The 21,762-nt window shown below is 38.3% G+C and overlaps 4 protein-coding genes across 5 annotated transcripts; 2 read left to right on the top strand and 2 right to left on the bottom strand.

Annotated features, from left to right (window-relative positions):
- Positions 1–433: 433 nt before the first annotated feature.
- unc50 (unc-50 homolog (C. elegans)) lies at positions 434–3,667 on the top strand. The gene is made up of 6 exons (XM_067493497.1): positions 434–555; positions 1,141–1,412; positions 1,558–1,678; positions 1,771–1,910; positions 2,553–2,654; positions 2,992–3,667. The coding sequence occupies exons 2-6, from the start codon at positions 1,145–1,147 to the stop codon at positions 3,126–3,128; spliced, it is 768 nt and encodes a 255-aa protein (XP_067349598.1). The 5' UTR covers positions 434–555; positions 1,141–1,144; the 3' UTR covers positions 3,129–3,667.
- Positions 3,668–5,388: 1,721 nt separating this feature from the next.
- LOC137108645 (nucleoside hydrolase-like) lies at positions 5,389–8,264 on the bottom strand. The gene is made up of 8 exons (XM_067493494.1): positions 8,135–8,264; positions 7,617–7,794; positions 7,329–7,508; positions 7,083–7,194; positions 6,868–7,004; positions 6,555–6,632; positions 5,804–5,920; positions 5,389–5,731 (listed from the first exon to the last, which is right to left on the bottom strand). Exons 2-8 carry the CDS (start codon positions 7,791–7,793, stop codon positions 5,579–5,581), a joined length of 954 nt encoding a protein of 317 aa, XP_067349595.1. The 5' UTR covers position 7,794; positions 8,135–8,264; the 3' UTR covers positions 5,389–5,578.
- A 2,130-nt stretch (positions 8,265–10,394) lies between these two features.
- On the top strand, positions 10,395–17,158 carry lypd6 (LY6/PLAUR domain containing 6). Its single transcript, XM_067493498.1, has 5 exons — positions 10,395–10,477; positions 14,681–14,830; positions 15,162–15,260; positions 15,422–15,546; positions 15,622–17,158. Exons 2-5 carry the CDS (start codon positions 14,713–14,715, stop codon positions 15,784–15,786), a joined length of 507 nt encoding a protein of 168 aa, XP_067349599.1. The 5' UTR covers positions 10,395–10,477; positions 14,681–14,712; the 3' UTR covers positions 15,787–17,158.
- Positions 17,159–17,851: 693 nt separating this feature from the next.
- On the bottom strand, positions 17,852–21,557 carry mmadhca (metabolism of cobalamin associated Da). Of its 2 annotated transcripts, XM_067493495.1 has the most exons (8): positions 21,473–21,557; positions 20,907–20,954; positions 20,261–20,402; positions 19,772–19,989; positions 19,275–19,380; positions 19,081–19,199; positions 18,877–18,963; positions 17,852–18,530 (listed from the first exon to the last, which is right to left on the bottom strand). In XM_067493495.1, the coding sequence occupies exons 2-8, from the start codon at positions 20,916–20,918 to the stop codon at positions 18,312–18,314; spliced, it is 903 nt and encodes a 300-aa protein (XP_067349596.1). In that variant the 5' UTR covers positions 20,919–20,954; positions 21,473–21,557; the 3' UTR covers positions 17,852–18,311. The 2 variants fall into 2 exon arrangements, with proteins under 2 accessions (XP_067349596.1, XP_067349597.1); XM_067493496.1 differs by lacking the exon at positions 21,473–21,557 and having other exon boundaries at positions 20,907–21,404.
- Positions 21,558–21,762: the final 205 nt, after the last annotated feature.

The following is a 21,762-nucleotide window of genomic DNA, read 5'->3' as shown; positions in this document are numbered from 1 at the left end:
GTTTACAAAGACTAATACACAAAACAATAGATGTACAAAACACATACAGACCTGGTGCAACGTAACTTCTATTAAATTAACGTTCATTGAAAACACTACACAAGTATTTTCAGACGCCTGGCTTTTAGTCTTCACTGCTTCAAAAATTTTAAATATGAAAGTAATGTTTGGAGCTCCAAAAATTACATCTTAAATTTAGATGAGAAATTGAATAGCAACTGAATTATATAGAAATAGGAAGATGTATATAGGACTTCAATACAATTATTCACAACATAAATCGCTGATATAAAATATAGCATTGCTCACATTAATTAAACAATAATTTAAATTAAAGCTCTACATTATAACAGAAAAATGTGGTTTTTAATTGCATTTACACAACAATATTTTATATTAAATCTCATTCCAATGACTACATTTCCCATGATAACCCGGGCTTCCCCGGAAGTAGCTACGTGTTCGTTTTCGCGACACTTTAGGAAGCGCCTATAAACAGCTATAGAAACAAGCTAAACTTGGTGCTTTCTCCTGTGAAGGAGTACGGCAAAACAGGTAAACAGTAGTCAGAATAAATTTGTATACTTCATTTGATTTCAACAGTCCTGGTCGCGCTGTGCCTCCGATTGAGATTGACCATTTCGTTTTATTGGCTAAGCTGGCTAATAGGCAATAAGCTAACTGTGTCTGTTTTCACGGACAGCGTGAATTAACAGGGGAATTAAGTGTAAAGTAATACAGTTTTTGTCGGGGGTGAAAGTGATATTATAAATTCGATAGGCTGTGTAGTTGGCTTATATATAAATTATTTTGCAGTTATTTTGTGGTTTTGGATGTAGCCAATGCGTACCAAATAGGTTTGCAGTAGCACCCTGTAGCACCCTCGATTTCTGTGTTGTCACCTATTTTTTTCTTCTTTTTTTTTTTGAAGCTGTTAGTGACTGATTAGTAATAAGACGTTATCTGACGCGTATTACAAATTTTTGGGCGTATTACACAAAAGGATGTATCATACATTTAGGTTATGCATTTATGCACCTTTAAAGGTACTAAACATGTGCTTCTTCTGCTTCTCTTTCCATCCTCTACCCACCCGTCCATACCTCCCTGATTCATTGTGCATTTGTAATGTGTTTTTAGCACCATGTTGCCGACGACCTCACCATCCAGCAATGGTGCCCTCGGGTTAAGGGATGCTGCACGCCACACAGCAGGGGCCAAACGTTACAAGTACCTGCGGCGGCTGCTGCATTTCAGGCAGATGGACTTTGAATTCGCCCTGTGGCAGATGCTTTACTTGTTTACATCTCCACAGAGGGTGTACCGCAACTTTCACTACCGGAAACAGACCAAGGACCAGTGGGCCAGGGATGATCCTGCTTTTCTGGTTTTGCTCAGCATCTGGTTATGTGGTGAGTGTATTGTTATTGTTTATCAGGCTTTCACTTGACTCGTTTATCAATCTGACAGTATCTGTAAAAAGTCTAGATGGTCATATCTCTCTCGTCATTCGCTCTATAAAAAGATATACTAAACACTGCCTGTTTTCATCTGCAGTGTCAACAGTAGGCTTCGGTCTGGTGCTGGACATGGGAATCTTAGAGACTCTGAAGCTCCTGCTGTGGGTGGTCCTTGTGGACTGTATAGGAGTTGGTCTGCTCATATCAACACTCATGTGGTTAGTTTACAGTTTACTGTTAAAACGGAAGTTATAAGCATTCGTTTGACACTACAATGCGTTTGATATATTAATTATTTTGTCTTTTCCAGGGTGATCACCAACAAATATCTGCTAAAGCAGCCTAACCGAAATTTTGATGTTGAGTGGGGCTACGCGTTTGATGTTCACCTTAATGCTTTCTACCCACTTTTAGTCATCCTGCATTTTCTGCAGCTCTTCTTCATCAACCGTGAGTAGATTGGGTCTCTCTGTTAGTTTTCTTAGCATGTCTGAGATTGTGTTATCTTCTTCAAAGCATTAAATGGTCTGTAGTACATTTAAATATGCCATTTATATGTTCTTTAAAATTTTAAAGTCTAGGTGTTTCTTAAGCTACTCTTTTACATAATTTATTCTTTACACTGTGTATATTTCTTCTCCAACAAAATAGGATTAATAACTGTTTTAATGACAATGGAGCCTGGTCTGTCTGGTGATAGACAAAAATAAAATCTGTGGTTGAACACAAAGTTGGACATTATAGACATTTCTTTAGAAGAAACAATAGCAAAACAAAACTAATCTTTTTTCTTTGACAGAAAGGTTACTTGAAGATTTCATAAGCTGTTACAACCGGAAAACTAACATAACATGGTCTAAAATTGGTCTTACAAATACATCTATTCTAAATTATCTGACCTAAACCTAAGTTTAGTCGGTCAGCTATAAACCAAACATATTCTCATGTGGCTCAATGTAGTTTGTGTTTCTGCAAAAGGACTGAGAAAAAAACTAAATCATTATCAGTTAGTAGCTGAAAGTAGCCTGAAAGCAGAGTTAGGTTTACACATGTGGTGACTGTACTTACAGTTTACTTTTCTGTATGTTTCAGACGTCATAATCATAGACTGGTTCCTGGGATACTTTTTGGGGAACACTTTGTGGCTGATTGCCATCGGCTATTACCTATACATCACCTTCTTAGGTTACAATGGTAAGTAATATAAACAGGGACATTTCCCTTTTTAAAAAAGTAGCTGTATTACTTAGACAGTTTGTTGACACTTGTAACCTTTTGTGTGAAACATGATTTTGGATGAAGTTTGACTAAAATAGCTGGTGTATATTTTTTTCCATCACGTTGTGTTATAATCAATAACCATTAATATTGATTAATGGCACGCTCCCGCATCAAACCACATAATTGGTTGTATGTGGTTGGGTACGGAGAAAGTGAAATACTACAGAAATTTGTAGTCATCATATTGTTCCCATTACAAAACTTGAAGTAGTTTATATTTAATTGTGACTTGTCTCCTGTATCCTCACAGCTCTGCCGTTTCTAAAAAACACTGTGGTGCTGCTCTACCCGTTCGCTCTGCTGGGTCTCATTTACATCCTTTCCATCTCTCTGGGCTGGAACTTCACTTGGGGTCTCTGCTGGTTTTACAAATACAGAGTCCAATAGAACCAATTTGTCTCTGAGGTTGGACACGAGTTGCCTACAGGCCAACTCAAATTCTGTTTGGAACTTACATAACTAGTGACAACAAATCCATCTCCAGCTGATGTCAGTCAACATCTGGTTGAGTGGGACTTTACTTCTGGTTGACTGAAGCTGAGCTGGTTGACCCTCTGTCGATTTTCTCTGGGGGTCTAACACTGGAGCTGGAGCTCCAGTCATCAGTGATGTGTTTGGACTAGTTTCAGAAACAAGGGGGCAGATGAGGTGCAGCTTTTATGGTTGTTTTTTTTTTTTTTTTTTTTTTGAGTGACTTGTAAATAGGACTCTGGAATGTTGTAATATATATGGAGAGGATTGTTTCTGAAGATGACACATTTGCTTTGTTGTTTTGAGTTTTCTTAGAAAAGAAAATCAAATCCTGATTATTGGACAAAAAAAAAGTGGAGACGTGCTATGTAACTTGTTTCGTTTCTTCTTTTTTTTTTTTGGTTCTTAAAGTGTACATTCCAAAACACTTTCAATAAAAATTTTTATTAACTTAAGTTGTCTCAGTTTTAGTTTCTGGAGGAACCTTTTTTTTCCAGCAAATTATCAGCAGCAGAAGCTATAATTTTAAAGTTTTGGCTTTATTTATTTTTTTAATTTGGTACAATTTTGTAGTAAGATGTTGAAGTCTCACTGTGGCACTGTTGCACCTGTCATGAATGATCCACCATCCAACATAGAGCTGAAAGAAGCTTTTCGTAAGCGAACAGTATAATTGTGAAATATTGGTGTTATGTCATCCCGTGCCCTTACATTTCTACATTCAGTATAATGGGTATGAGCTACTTTTTAACTAAAGGCAAAATTGAGACTCTTCTGAGAAAGAACACACAGTTTAAACTATTTGTTTTAGGGAAAAAAACTAAATTGTTGATTTCCATAAGAATTCACATGAACTCTAAATGAAATGCAAACCTTTTTATTTATTTATTTATTTATTTTAATCCTCAGGTTACAGACTTGTGCCCATTACGCTATTAATAAACAAGATCCTTTCAGAAAAATACAGTAAAGCTGGGCAGTGTTCTCATCTCCGCAGTCTGATGGCAGGTAGAACAGAAGAATCCGTCATTTATTATTCACTATAAAATGGGCAAACTAAAAAAAAACGTGGTGTAGATGAGATGAGAGAGAGATGTACCTGTCAATACTGTTTCAGCCATAACACGAGGTCTTTTCCATCACTAAACTTTCTTTTTGCTTCTTGTCCCGGAGGAGTTTTAGTAGTTTTCTTTTTTATTGTTACACTGTACATCATTTTATCCTCATTTCACCTCTGCAGCTCGGAGCCCAACCCCTTAGTAAATAGTCAGGTTCTATGTGATATATCAAGGAAATTCTAAATCTTGACCCTGGCTGCTGTCCAAAACCACAATCATGTGTAGCATTAGTGTCATTACATTTGATAGGTCTGTGTGAACGCTGAGAAAATTCCAGTTGAAGGTGTATACTAAACTTAATCCTGTAATTAATCTAGACACAGTTCAGTTTTAAAAAAATGTCTAAAGGATTTTACATGTTGTAACTGATCCCTGTTAATGTGACTAAAGGAACAAAGTAGTAATTATGTGGTACCAAAACGTATTTCAGCACGGGAACATAGAAAACTGTCTCGCTCTAGCCCACCATGATTTATTCTCCAAATGTTGTCAACATGAGAATTAAAGTACTGCACGTGGGTTGACGTCTCTCTTTCTTTTTTGGTTGCATCATATACTTTTCGTGTTCTGCTAGATCTTTGTTGTGTTCTCTTGATGCTTTGCCTTCACTGCCTTTTCCACACAGACATAAGCAATAATCACACTTCTTGAAAAACATAAAATCTCCACTCTCACTTGTGCTCTAGTCTACATGGATGGACAAATTGGGAGGAAATGGGCTCCTGTGGACGAGCCAGGCCACTTCTTCTTTTCAATCAATGTGTGTCTGTTTGTGGTAATTTTACATTTGTTTTTGTCATTTTGTGGGGTTTTTTTTTCACTGTTTCAGATCAATGCTTATCATTTATGAGTCCTCATGTATCTTTTTGTGTTTTTTCCACATTGTTTTGTGATAATTTTGTGTCCTATAATTAAGAATCTGGCTCATGGCCCCCCTTTAGCCCATGCCTGTCTATTCAGTAATCCATTCATGGCTGTATTTGAATGGCTGAACCAAAATCATTCAGGATTTATACAACAAATTATCCTACAAACACAAGTAAAGTTGAGCCCCACAGTAACATTGTTATGTACTTTATTTCTTTTTGCTTGTTGCTTGTATTTATAATGTATTGTAAGGCTGTTTTGAATGTGGATCATAATAGTCATAATAGAATACTGTTCATTTTACAACTGTTGATCAAACAGCCACATACATAACTGTAATCCAATACATTTGTGCCAATGGCATCTTCTTATAGTAACTTTCTACTTCAGTGAATTCATGAGCATTTGCTTGAACTTCTCTAAGTCAATTTTCTTGATGATGAAGGCCTTGTGCTTCTTCTTCAGCTGCTCCATATAGTCCAGCACCATCATGCCTCGAGTGTGGGCCCCGTTCAGCTCGACTGTCACGGCAACCTGCAGCAGGAGAAGGTGAGGTGTTTGGAAAATAATTTACACTGAAATGTTTTCAAGGCACTTGATACTCACCTCCTCTTTCACTGTTATCAGTGCATCATTGACGGCTGCAGCTAGGGCGTAGGTGTCACAGGAATTGAACCCTTGTCCTTCTGTGACCTCGTTTTGATAGTCAGCTGACTGAGCTTTCTGGAAAACAAAGCATCAAATAAGAGGAATTTAAATGTATTGTGACAGAAGATCATTTGACATTTAAACATTTGGAGGAGTCCCGAGGCAAACTGAACAGCTGCCAAATTACCAAACATTTATGAATGTGGGATTAGGGAATTTCACAATCCAGCCTCATGTAACCTGAAAACACATCTTTCTGTCTCTGTTTTGCCTCTCCACCCAGAATCAAACTGAGAACGCTGCCTAAGCAGACTGATGTTAGTTGTTATAAATATCTTTAGTTGTTCTTGGTATATTTGGGGCTGGTTGAGTGCACATTTAAAGAGTTTAGGACATCTAGATAACTTATTACCTGAATGAGCACAGCAAGACTATCGAATAACTGTTATGACCCGGGTCACTATTTGTATTGTTATTGTTTTTGTTGCCTCTCTTTCTTCCTCCTTGTGTGTTTTTTGTGGGTGTAAGTGTGTCTGAGGGATGGGCCACAGGTGGGGTCCACGGATTGCCGCTTGATTGGACAAGATGGTACCACAAGCTTCATATACCCCAGATAACAGAATCAAATCAAATCAAATGCAACAAATTTTTGCCACTGCCACTTAAATAGGCCGTTTTCTTCCTTGTATTCTGGCTTATTCAGTCTTACCTTCATTGAAAGCGCTGAAATCTTTTTCATGAAGGCGGCTTTCTCAGTCTTTTGGCTCAGATACTGATCACAGAAACTCTGGAGGAGAAAAACTGCATAAATCACAATGGGACACTCTGACATCTGTCTTCACGTGTCAAACATAAATCATCTTGTGGTAGTGAGCAACTTTGTTAGTTTAAGCTTTATTGCTCTATTATTGAAGCCACCTTTGGGCTAAAACATTATTAATCAGATGTGTTACTTATATTTAAGAAACTGAATGATATATGAAGAACATGGCTCATCTGAAGGTTGTGCTTTAAAGACTCACCCATGGCAGGCTGCTTCTGCAGCTGAACTCCCAGGTGGCAATGTAGGTGGGGCAGGTGTAGCGGTCCAACACTATGTAGGCAGCCTCAGGGTCAGTGACAAAGTTAAACTCTCCACATGATGTGGTGTTACCCCTTGCTGCACTCACAAAAACACACACAGAGTCATAAGACATAAATCACAGGAAAGGTGTTAAAGATATAACAGATAACCTACATTCAGTGTTTCCTCCCATGATGTAGAGAGCATTTAGTTTTGAAGGAAAGGAAGGGTCCAGTTGTACTGCGACAGCCAGGTTAGTCAGGGGGGCCACAGCGACTAGAGTAACCTGTAAACAGCATCAGCAAAACAACACAGTTTGTACGGTTTTCAAGTTAGAGAGTGTTTGCTGTGGTCAGTGGCTGAATTTGCCGGCTTGTATATTTAGTTTGTAGTAATAGATATTTACTGCCTGTGTCTCACCTGTTTTGGATTCTCATTCACAATGTTGATCATGGCCCGTGCGGCTTTTGTCTTCTGCAGCAGCTCCAGACCTGGTGCACCTGGATCAGGGACGTCACCCAGCCCATCCTTCCCATGGTAATCTCCTGCATTTTTTGTTTGGGCCAGAATGGGCATCGAGCAGCCGCGATACACTGGGATCTGTAGAGTACAGAGAAGAGGTTGTTGCTATAAAAACCATCTTGAGTGGCTCAACTTCCTCCTTTCTATCAGCAACCAGTCAGTCAAAAACACACACTCTGGACTTACATCCAGCCTCTTGCAGACTTTGAGAACACGCAATGTGTTCTTCAGGACGTTGTCCAGGGGTGTGTTGCCATGGCAGCAAGTGATCCCCAAAATCTCCACATCGGGGGTCGCAAGGGCCACCATGATAGCCTGAGCATCATCCACCCCTGTGTCCACATCAAGGATCAACTTCTTCATCCTGTGTTCGCCAGCAAGACGTTTTAATAATGTGTTCAAAAAGAAATGCAAATAGATTAAAATGCCAGTCATCCTCTCATAAATGATACTGATTCTCCGTAAGACATTGTGCAGGGTTTATGAGGAATAATTCCACCTTGGGTTTAAAAAATGTGAGTGTAAGTAATCTGATCGACCTGCCAATGGGTGTGGAAGTGCGGAGGAGTTGTCACACCTTTTAATCATTTACCAAACATTAAGAGGATCACAATTTGAAACATTGTTTGAGCATAGAAATATCACATAATTATTTTAAGGTTAAAAAATTGATCTGAAATTAGAGTATTATAGGAAAAACTCACCTGCTGAGCTGCTCGTGACAGATGTTCACTGCTTGAGAGTGGAGAGGTGTCTGCTGACTAGCCCAACCTGAAGGGCTGCCTTATAAAGCCCGGAAACACCTAGAGAGGTGTTGCACGCATATGTCCACGTCATTTATAAATAATTTGCACAATTGTTAGAGTTGTTTGGTTTGACTTTTGCTTATTGGATAAGAATCAACCCAGTCGCAGGAATCTATTTTCCACATTATAAGACATTTTAGTGAAGCATTCCGAATGATAGAAAAGGTGGAGAGTCTAAATTTACCCTATAGCCTTAAGAAATACAGAATGATGACCACACAGCCTCAAAAAAAAAAAGAAAAAAAAAAAAGAAAAGGATAGAATCCATTGTGGTGGAGAAAACCTGCATTTTCACAACTGACAGGTTTTTGAGAGGGTCGTGAAAAAACTGGATTTTCTAGTTAAAACCAAAGATGCTTTGATAACAAAGGAATGTGGTTGTGAATGACAAAACGGACAAGTATCTTTCACAGGACCTTGTCAACTTCACTTTTTATATGTTACATAATAGGCTTTGGCAACTTCTGAAGGACTTCAACTGTAGGACCAATAATTACAAAATGCTGCAAGTGTGTCACTTGTTTAACAGGAAAGTGTTGAAAAGGTTAAATGAACGTGGCTAATTTGTGTTTCTCAGTGCACAAGTGTGGAACACATTTTTCTGAATTTTCACTACACGTGTGCCGCCTGTCGTGTCTGTCAGTGTGCATGTTTCTGCTTCTTCCATGATGAGCTGGCCATCTGTCCAGATATTCTATCACATTTTTGTGCATATGCTCCTTAAATTCCTGTGTTTGCCTAAAGGGCAGCTACTATATCTTGGTGTTTGCTTCTCCCCTTAGGGTTTTCCATCCAGACAGGTCTCTGAGTCTTTGTAACACCATATGTGTATTAGGCTGCTAAGAAAATGTGAAGAAACAAGTTTTTTAAGGTATTTTTCAGTTCTCCTACAAACACAATGTTAGTCTGTTTGGTTTTTTTCAAAGTCCATTCAAGGCAATTATTTTACATTTTGGAAAGACAGTGATAATGTTTGTATTGTAGAAACAGATTTTCTCTAACTTGCATGAACCAATAGAGATAACAATGGATGTTAATGTAAATCACAGAATCACTGAACACAGAGAAAACAGAAGTAGACAACAAAACCTTAAGTACACTTTAATAAAAGTCTAATACACTCTAAAACGTGGTTTTATATATTATCGTGTAATTCAAATCTTAACGAATTCAAGTTCATTTTGATTATTGAACTATTGCAGTCAAGCTGTTCCTGATGCACGAGCAGATATGGCCTAAGGAAGTTTGGTACAAACCTAAACTATGGACATATTGTTTGATAAAAGACAACGTTAGTATAGAACCTTATGTGAAGCAGAGAGCCTGTGTGCATAGTTTTGTTCAGATACATTACCTTTAGCTACAGAAACAGGTTGCTTTAGTTGTTTGTCTGAGGAAAAGAACTTGAAGAGCTTGTTTTTCAATTTATATACGTTTAAGAATAAAATCCATTTGTTCTCTGTTGTTTGGTATATTTGTGAAATGTCTCCAATTGTGATGAGTTTTTCTGCATTTGTGACTATGAGAAAGTTAAACTGTCTTCCTCCCTCCCATTTTATGGGAGTTTATCTGCAAAGCCTGAGATAGAAGACAATGTTTTTGTTTGTGATATAATAATATTATGCTCATGTTTAACTTTATAAGTAAAGATAGTCTCACCTGGGAAATTCTGTTTCCTTGACAAGAAGAGCATCCAGTCAATGTGACAGCAGTATAAGAAGTTTCCAAATAAACATTGAAAATAAAAACTAATGATCACAAGCATGTGACGTGAAAATCTTAATTTAGTAAAGAAGAACTATCAAATCAAATAAATGTCTATAAAATGTTTTATTATGAGATGGATTACTGAACTGGTCTAATAAGCACAGGCCCAGGGGCCCTTGGGCCACATCCTCTAAAATTACAAGAGCTCTGTAAATAAAGACACAAATGTCCATGGCTGATAATGTAAAAATACATAATTCTTCATACACTGTTAGGTAAATGTAGAAATGTGCCTCATATTTAATATGTTATTAAATTGGCTATAATATTTGTTATAGTGATAATATTCGAATTTGATAGTAATATTTTATTGAAACCGTCCCCTTATATTATGTTGTAATGCTGCTGATAGTTGTGACGTGCCTGTGACGTTGCAGCGCCCCCTCCCCCAGTTTGACTGAGCAGCGCTAGTTTTTCATCTCCATCCGCGGACAACCAGAGCTCTCTGGCGGCTTGGTCCTCAGCATCAAACCGGTAAGTTGGGTCTTGAAGTACCGTAGAGCAGCAGTGGAAGTGGTTCCAGGCTGAGTCCGTTTTACTGTGTGGAAATCAGGCGATAACACGGAGCCAGTATAAGAGTCTTTTTTTAAGATAATGTGCGATCAAATCAAAATTTTACAAAAGCTAATTAACAGGAAAGTTAATGAAAAGACGCTCAATACCTCTCTTGTGATTGTTTATAATTTATTGATAACAGATCAGCTCGGTTTAATCAGCTGCTCATTAAAGGTTCCCTGTTGTCTTCTACTTTAATGCAAGTGTCCGTAAGGCTGTGGTGATCCTATAAATAGAGGTTTTAATTATTTAGGCTATTTAATTATTCTGTGGCAAAACCGTTTGATCTTTAAGTAAGAGTGCACTGAGTATCTTGCCAGGGTGTGTGAATGAAGCCTCCTGGACTAGAATTATTTGTCTTTCTGTACCTTACAGGACGTTCACTGATTGTATTTATGATCCCTTTGTGCACCTGATGTCAGAAGGAAATTAGTTGGCATCATTTTAATCACTGAATCTTACTCTATAGATTCCAGTTTCACATACAAAATGCAGTTTATAGAATATGATGCAAACTATTGAAAAAGTAAAACAAATTGTATTAATATTTCACACAGAGGATCCATTTTGTTGCATACTTTACTTTGCAGTTTAAGATGCATTTTGTTGCATACTTTACTTTGCAGTTTAAGATGCATTTTGTTGCATACTTTACTTTGACCATGCTAGCAGTTCACATGCACAGTTAGTGTTTGCTTGCATCACTGAACTTCAGTCATATATTGTCGACCAAACATTTAGGTGTTAATTCAGAGCCTCTGGTTAGTTGTGAACTTTTTCGCCCACATTAAAGTATGTTTTCAAGACGTCAAGCATTTTATGAGACGCACAGCTCAGCAAGGACCTCAGTAAATTGGTTGGAGGAGCATGTTTATGTGCACGGTGGGGGCCTGGACTCGACCAGTTAACAGTTTAACCCCAGGTCTGATCAAACATTTATTGACACACTACGACAGGACAGGACAGGACAGGACAGGACAGGACACAGTCATTTCAAAGATGCGTATCTTTGACCAGCAAATTCAGCTGTGTGACAGAAGTTAAGCTGTGGCCACATGTGTCTGGCTGATGGAGTTGAGCTGCTGGAGATCGGCTGAACTTCAAAGGCAGCCCTGGTGGCCTAAACCTCCATGCATGGAGCAATTATCCTTCATCTAAGGAATTAAATAGTTCACATTTGACGTGAAGTTTAACTATGTCAGCTGAAAGGTCTGTGAAAGCACACAATTGTATTTTTTGAGCCCTTGATGATTATTCTAGTGATTCCAAAAATTTATTCTGGACACAATTTGTCAAATATTCTTGTTTGAATGATTGCAGAGGCCTAAGGCTAATTTTTCTGGTCCATCAGTCATCCCATTTCATGTCTTCCTCGTATTCTTCTACAACACCATTTGCACAAAGTAGTATATGTGTTTCTGCACTTTTAATTGGTTTACAGTAAAAAAAAAACTGTGCTTGAAACAATGCTTCCATGCTAAAGGTGACTTTGCATGAAGATAACTTTCTCAGTAATATTTAAAACATTTTTGGCCCATTTGTTTTCCAGCATAACTACACAGTATCTCTGACAGCAACACTGACTTGAGGTATGACATGCTGAAAAGTTGGGTCTGTGTAAAATATATCTGTGGAAACTTCTGAACCTCTGAACTTTTGATGGCTGCTATATAGCATGAGACTCACAGACAGACTCAACGTATCTCTGGTATGAAGAGGTCACCAGAGGTACAAACTGTTACAACTTTTGCTCAGATTACAAATCACTACTATGCAGGAAAAGTACTACAGTCTGCAAGATAGCGTGCAGGCATCCTACAGTACAAATAAACATAATGTACTGATATCATAGTGACCGAGAAGCTGAACAGTTCAGGCCCCCTCATCAACTTTCACACCGTTGTCAGGGGCGACAGGAAGATTTAAAGCGCGCTCTCCTTCGGATTGTTTCAGCCCTGCTTGGCCTTTTAACTGGGACCTGAAGGAGTTGGGCCAGTGCTGATTGAACCCAGAGTGATATAAAAACCCCTCCATCTCCATCCCTCTTCAGTTGTAACAGGGAGGTATTGTACCTAATCCTGCACTTCTCTTCTCTCCCCCCCAAACACACACACACACTGAGACCAAATTTTACTCCAGCCTCGGCTGGGCATCTGTCAGACAGCTCAGAGCTGGAGAGCTAATCTCGACTTTTCCTTTCAGCAAATAGCATATCATTACGAGCTATACAGTAGCACCAGTGCTCTGAGGAGCTTAATAAACAAAAACGAAAGACTTTCTCTGGATTCTTCCAGGTACTGTATGGCGTAATTACACTTTTGTAGTGGAGGCTAGTTTTAATTACAAGTTGATTACAAGATTGATTGTGTTGAAGCACAACAACTTAAAAGTGTCATGTCACAAAGTTTCAAATTTGGATCCCTGGCTTGTGTCTTATGCTCTAAAGATTCTCAGGTCTAGAAGAGGCTTTTGTTGTTGTAATACTGCCAATGCTGAAATAAATAACAACCTACTTTAGTTTTTAAGGAGCAAAAAAAAAAAAGGTATTATCTTTTCATGTGAGTTCAGATTAGTTTGTTTGTTCAATAAATTGTTTAATATTTTGTATTTGGAAATATTAGAAAATGGTGAAAATGTGACATGGTAAAATACGTAAATGTCTCATTTTATCCATACGATGTTACAAAATCTAAAGCTAAAACACAAAGAAATCAACAAATAGACATAACTGAGAAGCTTAAAAACGTCCATGTTCAATTACATTTCAAACTTTGCAATTAATTTGTTTCATTGAAGGTGATGAAGCTCCAGCAGCTTCAGTTGGATTGCATTTACTTAATGAACGTCTAGATGTATAAATCTGAGTCTGCAGAGAATAAGATCCTGTATGTTGTGCCCTTGTTGCAAAATGTACACTAGAGTACTGTAAAGTATGGTGTGGCTCTGTCTGCAGAAAAGATGTGGATCAGTTTTATTGGGGCGTGAATAATGCAAAGAAAACAAGCGTTTACAACCACACGCCTGAGGACACATTGCATGAAATACAGTCAAAGGCAACTGAACTTAGAGCTGATCTTGAACAACGCTACTGATCTCCATCCAAAACCAGGTCATCTGGTGTTTAATTCACTGAGTGACGTCTCAGAGAATTAAACCAAGAGGAGCATTTTGTGGAAATGTTCCTGCCTGGGCTGTAACTGGAAGCCCAACTGAATAATTTTAGATATCGATAAAAATAAACTATAGAATAATATGTCAGTATATATTTACTTGAACAGATGGGTAAAATATGTAGATTTACTGAGAGTGATAAAGATGTTTTGAACTTTATTATATTCTGCAACAATGCCTAAATAGATTTAATAGAAGCGTGTTAGTAAAAATGAAATATGCACCAAACCCCATAAAAAATATCTTTTTTCTACAGCTTGTATACATTCGTGCTTTAAACACTTATAAACCAAGGACTGCTCTTACTGTTTTTGATCTGCTGGGTTCGACATGTCACAATGCCATCATGCCCTCTGTGTTAGAAGAAAGCTTTCAGATATTTTGAATGTGGTTCAAGGCCTGAGGCTACTGAGAGATGGTTCATGGTGAGGAGTTATTCTGTGTCCATAACTGACCTGTCACTTCTTCTTAAAGGAGACATCAGTGTCACAATGAGGTATACTGTAGGGCATTTCTATCTATCTCTTAGTATGGATTAACACACTGTATTTACTTTAGTGACATATGTGTAAGAGAAGCACTCGCACATGCTGCATAGATCTGCTGTTGTGGTCTCCAGTTTAAAGGGGCAAGAGAAAAAGGCAAAAAACACGCTGGCTTGGCTTAACTGATGAATGACCCATCACATGACAGAAAAAAAGGTACAAGCAGGGACTAATGCCTAAATACCCACAAGGCAAAAAGGGGCTTGTAATGGAAACATAACTCACGTTTATGTTAGAAGGGAAGATTTTAATGGGTGTAACCATGCATCTAATAAACTCCAGGGATCTAAGCAAAGAGTTAAACACTTCCTTATGAGCAGCACACAACTATTGGGCATTTTTCTGTTCACCGCAACAATTCTTGTATATTTCTGTACACATTTTTGCAATTCCTACATTTTTGCAGGCCCGAGTGCATGAAGATTACAGGGGCCAGTGATGGAGGCCTGGCCAACAGTGGCCCGGGTCCTGCTGCTAACCACCATTGCTGACTGGCTGAAAGCCGCTCAGTCGAGAGACTTCACCATGAAGGACATAATCCTGCTGCATCCCTCAAGTAAAAACATAACAATACTGATTGTATAATGTGTGTTTTGACTATAAAAACACTTTTGAGGCTAGTGTTGATTTCTTTGGTCCACCACTTTGCACAGACCAAAATATCTCTGACAGATATCCATAGTATGGTATAGGTCATACTGTTCCCTATGTGATGAACTTTTGTGACCTTGTTAACATCCAAGATAGCTCTAAGGTCTGCTTTCCCTCATGACTCTTTTGACTTTTGACTCTCATGACTATTTTGAGGAGAACTACTACTGGAAATCTAATCAGAGCATGATCATTGCAACACTGTTCGTGGACTGAAGTGTTTTTGTCCTCTACAGCTACACCTCATCCCGGTGCCTTCAAGTGTTTTACATGTCAAGATGCTGCAGATAACTATGAGTGTAACCGCTGGGCACCAGATGTGTACTGTCCAAAAGGTACACGAACGTCTTACAATCTACTTCTAAGTGGACAGACACATGAATGTATCCGATTTCTTCTATAGAATAATATTGGTTACATCATCTCAAATATAAATAACAGTGTGCTGCAGAAATATTTAAATATGCCAGATATTAAGGTGCTCCTTGTCTTCCAGGTGCCAAATACTGTTACACACAACACACAATGGCTAAAAACGGAGACAGTGTGTCTGTGACTAAGCGTTGTGTGACCATGGAGGACTGTCTGTTTGCTGGCTGTGTCATGTCTAACAGCTATCAGGTGTGTGCAGCCACCGATGGTACAACCTGATGCAAAAACAAGAGAATTAATCAGTAACTAAATCTCATCCAACAGGTCTGCTCGTCCTGCTGCGAGGGCAACATCTGCAACCTGCTGGTGCCGAGGAACGATAGCAGCGCCGTTTTCTCCTCGGCTTCTCCTCTGGCCAGCTCGAGCAGGAGGCTTCACCCTGCAGTGCTGAGCTTCATCATCAGCTTCTTCATAGCTGGAAATGTTTGAGGGGGAAACTCTGCATCTGTAGTCCATCTTCAAAATAAAAGGCATTTTTCTGATTTATGAAATTAAGGCTCAAGGTAAAGAACAATAATAAATATTTTTTCTACACACAAATACTGAGACAATGTAGATTGTCCAGTTTTAACATACAATTGGGCAGAATCCCTGGACAATTGTAGCTCAGAGATTTTCTATCCATATGAAGTAACATACATGGAGAAGTTTTGCACAGGCATCTCTGCAGTGAAACTGCTGCAGCAAGTCTCCTTTCTCACTGTATTTTTTAAGAAGCTGATGAAGCACATTAGTGACTCTAATATATCTATAGTTTTATGTCGACTTTGAAGACCTGCTAACACATATAAAACAGAGGGCTCTGGGAGAAATTCTCACTTTCCCAGAGACCATTGGAAACATTCACATCCTAGCCATTGAAAAGAGTTGTTGAAAGTTTGGATCTGGAAAACTGCTGCTGCCTGCAATGATGTCAGCTGATGAGATGTTTGAGAAAGTGATAGTACAGATTTTGAAAGAACGGCTGCAGAAGTCCACAAATAAAAAAGACAACTTTGTGAAGGAAGCGAGGAGGATTTTTTACAATAGGACAAACAAAGTTAGTCCGGCCCGTGAGGATACGACACATGTGTCTCACAGTGAAGTCTTAAACCAGGAGAATACACTGAAGCTCCAGCCTGCAAGGAAGAAGAAATGTCCGACCATCATCAAGATGCTCTGTTCAATGGCCAGGATTCTAAAGAAGCCCTTCACCTGCTGTTTCAGATCTGGATCCAAGGACACATCCTAGAAAACCTACAGTATTCTATGCACCTCCAATCTTAAATGGGGCTTTTAGGCTAACATGCTTTTAGTGGGTTGAATTGATGCTATTGACATCCATCCATAATTTCATTCTCATACCATTTTGAGGATTCAGTTGTTAATGAAGTCATCTTGAATAAAAAAGTTTTTTTTTAACAATTAGAACCTTAAGAAAATTGGTAAAACTTCTACTAAATTAGCTTTTACAGCATCAATGGCTTTTAATTGAAAAAATTTTTGTTGGTGGGGTGTGTCACAGATTGTTTAACCTCTGCCCATCTGTACATTTGAGAGACTCTGCATTTCTGAAATTCTTATTTTATAACCAGTCATGTTTCTGACCGGTTGTCAATTAACCTAATTAGTTGTCAAACGCTCCTCCATTTGTTTTTGATTTGTACAATAACATTTCCAGCCTTTTGTTGCCCTTGTTCCAACTTTGAGATGTGTTGCTGCCATCAAATGCAAAATGCTAATATTTTCCATGAAATTGGAAGATTTCTCAGTTTCAACATCTGATGGGTTATTTATGTTCTATTGTGAATAAAATATGGGTTGATGAGTTTTGCAAATCTCTTTTTAGGTTTTCACATCTTCCCAACTTTTTGGGAATTGGGGTTGTATAAACATACCTGTCCACTGGTTAGTTAATTACATAAGCACATGGAGGCAGGGACCTCACAGCACAAGCTATTATAAGTTTGTGTTTTATATTATTATATAAGTTTTTTTTAATCTATCATCTTTACAAACTTCAATAAGTCACAAGCAAAGGGAGACCACACCATGGTATGTGTAAACAAGAAAAGTATATTCATCACATTTATTTATCGAATAAACATAACGTGTATTTTTTGGGTGAGAAAAACATACATACAAGACCGAGATCAGACAGAATAGTCATAGGATACTGAACAGAAGCTGTCACCTCTGTAGGGTGGGCTACCATATCAAAGCAGTTCAAATTGTAGATTCAAGTTGCTCTTCATACTTTTGGCCACCAGATACCACCAAAGAGCTTCAATACAAGCTCCATTTGGCCATCATTACTAAATATTCTGAAAAAAATACTCGTTACATTTACTGCTGCTTTAAGTAGGTTCTATACGTATGTGTTCAAATAAATACCAGCTCTTCTGTCAAATGTCTTCATTAGACAGTGATCAGTCAGAATCTTTTCCTATGTCTTTGTGCAAATGTTTTAATGAGGATAAGCAATAATCTGTAGGAAGAATGGAGCACACAGAGCTACAGAATATGGAGGTCACTTTATTATTACAGCAGGTTGGACTGACAACTGTAGTGCTTCAACTGAAACTCTATTTCTTGAGGTTCTGTACAATAGATAAACATTATGTAAGTATGAAAAGTGTTGACCTGATAAAATCTCACCTACTAGTTCGCTGAGTGATTTCATTTCATATCCATCTTTGCAATATGATAAAAACTATTCGAAACGATTCTAGCCTCCTCTAAAAATTGTCATGTGGTAAAGATCACACTATAAAATTCCCACTGCAGTGAGTTTGTTCCCCCCTGCAGGATAATCCAGGTACTAAGTTGAAGTGTCAATCAGACAAAGCACAGAGGCCTTTATTAGAGAAAACAAAAAAAAACAAAAAATAAACAAGTGTCCAGCTGCTGTGTTTAGCAGCCATAAATAGAAGCCTTGTTTGGGAGCTTAGCTCTGTATAGAGTTTGGGGGGGGTTTATTTCTCATCGTCAAGTACATTTGAATGTCCATGTAGCCTTGCAATGGCAGCACTGTGAGTAGGTGCGTTGGTGAAAATCGTCCCCACAAATAAACGTGTGCCTCTCAGGATGTGGCGAATAACTATGCAGGAGCCCGACACCTCAATGTGAAAGCCCAGATGTCTCAGCTCCTCCTCTGGTTGCAGTGTGGTTTGACTTGAGGGAGAAGCAAAGAACTGTTGGGGAAAAATGTTAAAAACAATGATGCAATTGCGTTAAAGAAAACACAGTATTTTTATTTCACATTACTTAAGTTCAGCGTGCCTTTATAATAAATTTGGCCTTTTTCCTGATAGACCCTTTTAATACAATCAACTTTTCCTGACTTAATCACTATAACAGGCGTTTTCTGAGGATACTGACAGCTTCTCCTTTCTTATATACACACACACACACACACACACAGTTCTAAATGTATTTATGAGCACTGAGTCAAATGTTACAATATAAGAACTAATTTCCTTGTGTTCTCTGTTAATATAAAACAAAAGGAATAAAAACTAAAAACAGAAATAGACTCACAGCTGTGCCGGTTGTTGGGTCAATGAAGTCTGCCCAGTACCCTGCAGTCCACAGAGCGAAACACATCTCCTTTGCACCACTAACAAACTGCAGTTAGGAGGAAACAAGTCAGCAGTCATTGCAACCTTGTTACTCACATTTTCAGACTTAATATTTTAATTGTAATTTTTTTTAAATACCATAAGAAAATATGACAGGGCTCACTTTGTGAAGCAGATGATCTCTCTCCTGCTTTGCCGTCTCCTCACACAGACTACTCCTCTGTGTGACCGTCACAACTGTGATAGAATTAGTGGGCGCCGAGGGGAACAACAGCTCCAGATCTTAAAGACACGCTTTTATTACTCAAGGCTAAAGCATCTTATGCTAGGATTTAATGCTGGATAGCTTTCACTTACCTTTCCTTAACAGGTCAGGACAGGAATTTATGAAGCAGTCTGTGTCCGGTTGATTGAAGTACTGCTCTGCTTTGTGAACTCTCATGGAAATAGGACCAAGTTTTCCCTGATAAAGACATGCACACAGTCAGACTACGTCTTTCCAGCTTCAGTAGTGCACAGTGAAAAAGTCACTACAAAAATTACTTGGTCTCATTGAATTAAACTTCTTAGGATTTTACTTTGTAAACTTTTGTAAAACCATGGCTTTAAAACACAACCAAAAAGACAAAGTATTGCAGTGTCTCAATATTATAATAATTTCCTGTATTTATTTCACACTCTTAGAAATAAGATTAGGGTAAATGCTAAAACCTTTATTGACTTATTTTTGCTGACCTAATGTATAAGTATCTTATAGGAGGTCAAAACAGCCTGATTGAATGTTGTTATCATTATTAATAAAGATGATAAGTTTTACAAACATTATTCATGTAGTGAAGGATTCCAAAACCTACATGGAACTCATTAACAAACTGGGCCAGTATGAACTGATGTCTCTCTGTGCTGCTTGGAGTCGTCAGAACATCAGGCACTGTCCTATGAATTGGAGCCTTCCTTTGGTTTGCCATGCCTTCCAGGTGGCAGTCAAACCCAACGTTACCCGGTAACTGAAAGCGCTGGTCTTGAGGTCCAAATGGTCCCATGTTCTCATCTGGCCACACAGTCCTGGGGCCTGGAGGAAACACGGCAGACATTGAAAGGTCTATGCTGCCTCGAGTTTTGTTTAGCACAACCTCATCCTCAGTTTTAAACACTGACTTCATGCCTGACCCACCGTATTTTCTCTATGTTTGTAATCATAATTAGGATAAGTGACGTATAGGGACACAACTAACTAAAATATAAGTAATATGCTTTCTACTTAGACCTAGATCAAATCCAGTTGTATGTAAACTATTGTCACATTTGCCAGCAAATGGTGACTCATTTATTACTTGACTCACCTGAATCTGTGGGTGATACAGCTATGTAAGGCTCATCTGAGCTTGCAGCAGAGAAGTTCCTGGTGCTGCTGACCCTGAGAGAAGCTAACACTTGATGTCCAGTGATCTGAGATAGGACCAGCCTGCTTCGACCACACAGCACCTGCAGAGTTACAAGACCATCTGTTAATAGACAGTAACATTTTAATAAAGACTACTACATTACTATAGGAGCACTTCATTTCTCTTAATCCCTGCAACCTATTTGCCTTAAAACCTATTTCTTGAGAATTTAGTGCAAGTTAGACTAGAGCCTTATTATCTGGTGATTTTACTCAATTCTTTGCTTGCTAGTAAACATGCACATCTCCTGAAACACCGCTTTACTTTTGAAATTTTGATTCAACAAAAAATGAAGAGTTACAACTGCTTTACAAAACTCAGTGGTTGCTGACATTTGAAATAACATGGAAAAACAAACAAATGATGCTCGAACAAACACAAAACTAAGAACAATCCATGTACTGATTTTTTGTGAAAAAAAACTCGAGCAAAAACATTCTACATTCTGGGTAATTTTCAGATATGGTGATGTCCTTGTAAATTGCTCGATATTTGTCCGGAGTTTGGAAAACACTGTTTCCTCGTAAGAAGTGATGTCACTTACACCGCTGGACATTGTGGTCTATCTTCTTTTTTTTTTTCAGCTTGTAACCTATTGGACAAAAATTGATCAATACTTGCAACAGAAGACACGCCAAGCTGTATTTTATAAACTCAAACAACAAGCTCCAGCAAAAGATAAGACTGAAAAAAAGCAAAGGAAGTTATTGCTAACTGATGCGAGTTTCTGTAACATGCTGAGATGATGCAATGGTTCTATTATTTTTCACGGGGAAGCAAGAATCGGGGCAATTGTTTACTTTTTTGGAAACAAAACAAGAACAATACAGATACGCGTAAATTTTTACAAAATGTGACAGGTCAAACATAAACACAACGGATAACTAAACTAGCTGCTGCCGTTAGCACGTTGTTAGCTAAGCTGGTCGGTCAGCTGATATCTTGTTTTGACACTTCGCTTTTTAGACATTCATTTACTCGCTACTTTGCCATCACCTTGACGCTATACATAACAATGTAGACATTAGATTATTCGTATACTTTATATAATATTTATATTAAGCTGTTAATGCAATAACTTTGTAAAAAAAAAGTACATGTTGTCCTTACCTATCAACCTGCACGTCTACAGCCACTCGCTTTCGCTAAAAAGCGACGGCAAGTGGCGAGGGACAGACCACACATGCGTTGTTTGATTACAACTACAAACTCCATTATACGAAGTGATGGGGATTTTATCAAAATTATTACCACTTTGCCATTAAGTGTGTGATAGCAGTATTATTCAAGGATAATAATAAACAACAAACAAATGCGAGAAACGCATTTTAGGCGTTTTAGGCTGTGTCTCCTAACTCCTTACACAAGATGGCAGCAGATAACACCCACGAAAGAAAATT

The sequence above is a fragment of the Channa argus genome, chromosome 23, assembly GCF_033026475.1.
Source record: "Channa argus isolate prfri chromosome 23, Channa argus male v1.0, whole genome shotgun sequence".
Lineage (NCBI taxonomy): Eukaryota > Metazoa > Chordata > Actinopteri > Anabantiformes > Channidae > Channa > Channa argus.
Note: the sequence above shows the minus strand (reverse complement) of the source record. Positions and strands in the feature narration are given on the sequence as shown.

Excerpts from the sequence above, each read along its gene's own strand:
- unc50 (XM_067493497.1), top strand. The coding sequence starts at position 1,145 with ATGTTGCCGACGACCTCACCATCCAGCAATGGTGCCCTCGGGTTAAGG. Across the intron at positions 1,413-1,557 it reads GCTCAGCATCTGGTTATGTG|TGTCAACAGTAGGCTTCGGT; the intron begins GTGAGTGTATTG and ends TTTCATCTGCAG. Across the intron at positions 1,911-2,552 it reads GCAGCTCTTCTTCATCAACC|ACGTCATAATCATAGACTGG; the intron begins GTGAGTAGATTG and ends TGTATGTTTCAG.
- LOC137108645 (XM_067493494.1), bottom strand. The coding sequence starts at position 7,793 with ATGAAGAAGTTGATCCTTGATGTGGACACAGGGGTGGATGATGCTCAG. Across the intron at positions 7,195-7,328 it reads TGAATGAGAATCCAAAACAG|GTTACTCTAGTCGCTGTGGC; the intron begins GTGAGACACAGG and ends TGCTGTTTACAG. Across the intron at positions 5,732-5,803 it reads TGATAACAGTGAAAGAGGAG|GTTGCCGTGACAGTCGAGCT; the intron begins GTGAGTATCAAG and ends CTCCTGCTGCAG.
- lypd6 (XM_067493498.1), top strand. The coding sequence starts at position 14,713 with ATGGAGGCCTGGCCAACAGTGGCCCGGGTCCTGCTGCTAACCACCATT. Across the intron at positions 15,261-15,421 it reads AGATGTGTACTGTCCAAAAG|GTGCCAAATACTGTTACACA; the intron begins GTACACGAACGT and ends CTTGTCTTCCAG. Across the intron at positions 15,547-15,621 it reads TCATGTCTAACAGCTATCAG|GTCTGCTCGTCCTGCTGCGA; the intron begins GTGTGTGCAGCC and ends CTCATCCAACAG.
- mmadhca (XM_067493495.1), bottom strand. Across the intron at positions 19,381-19,771 it reads AGTTTGTTAATGAGTTCCAT|GGAAAACTTGGTCCTATTTC; the intron begins GTAGGTTTTGGA and ends TGTCTTTATCAG. Across the intron at positions 19,200-19,274 it reads TCCTGACCTGTTAAGGAAAG|ATCTGGAGCTGTTGTTCCCC; the intron begins GTAAGTGAAAGC and ends CGTGTCTTTAAG.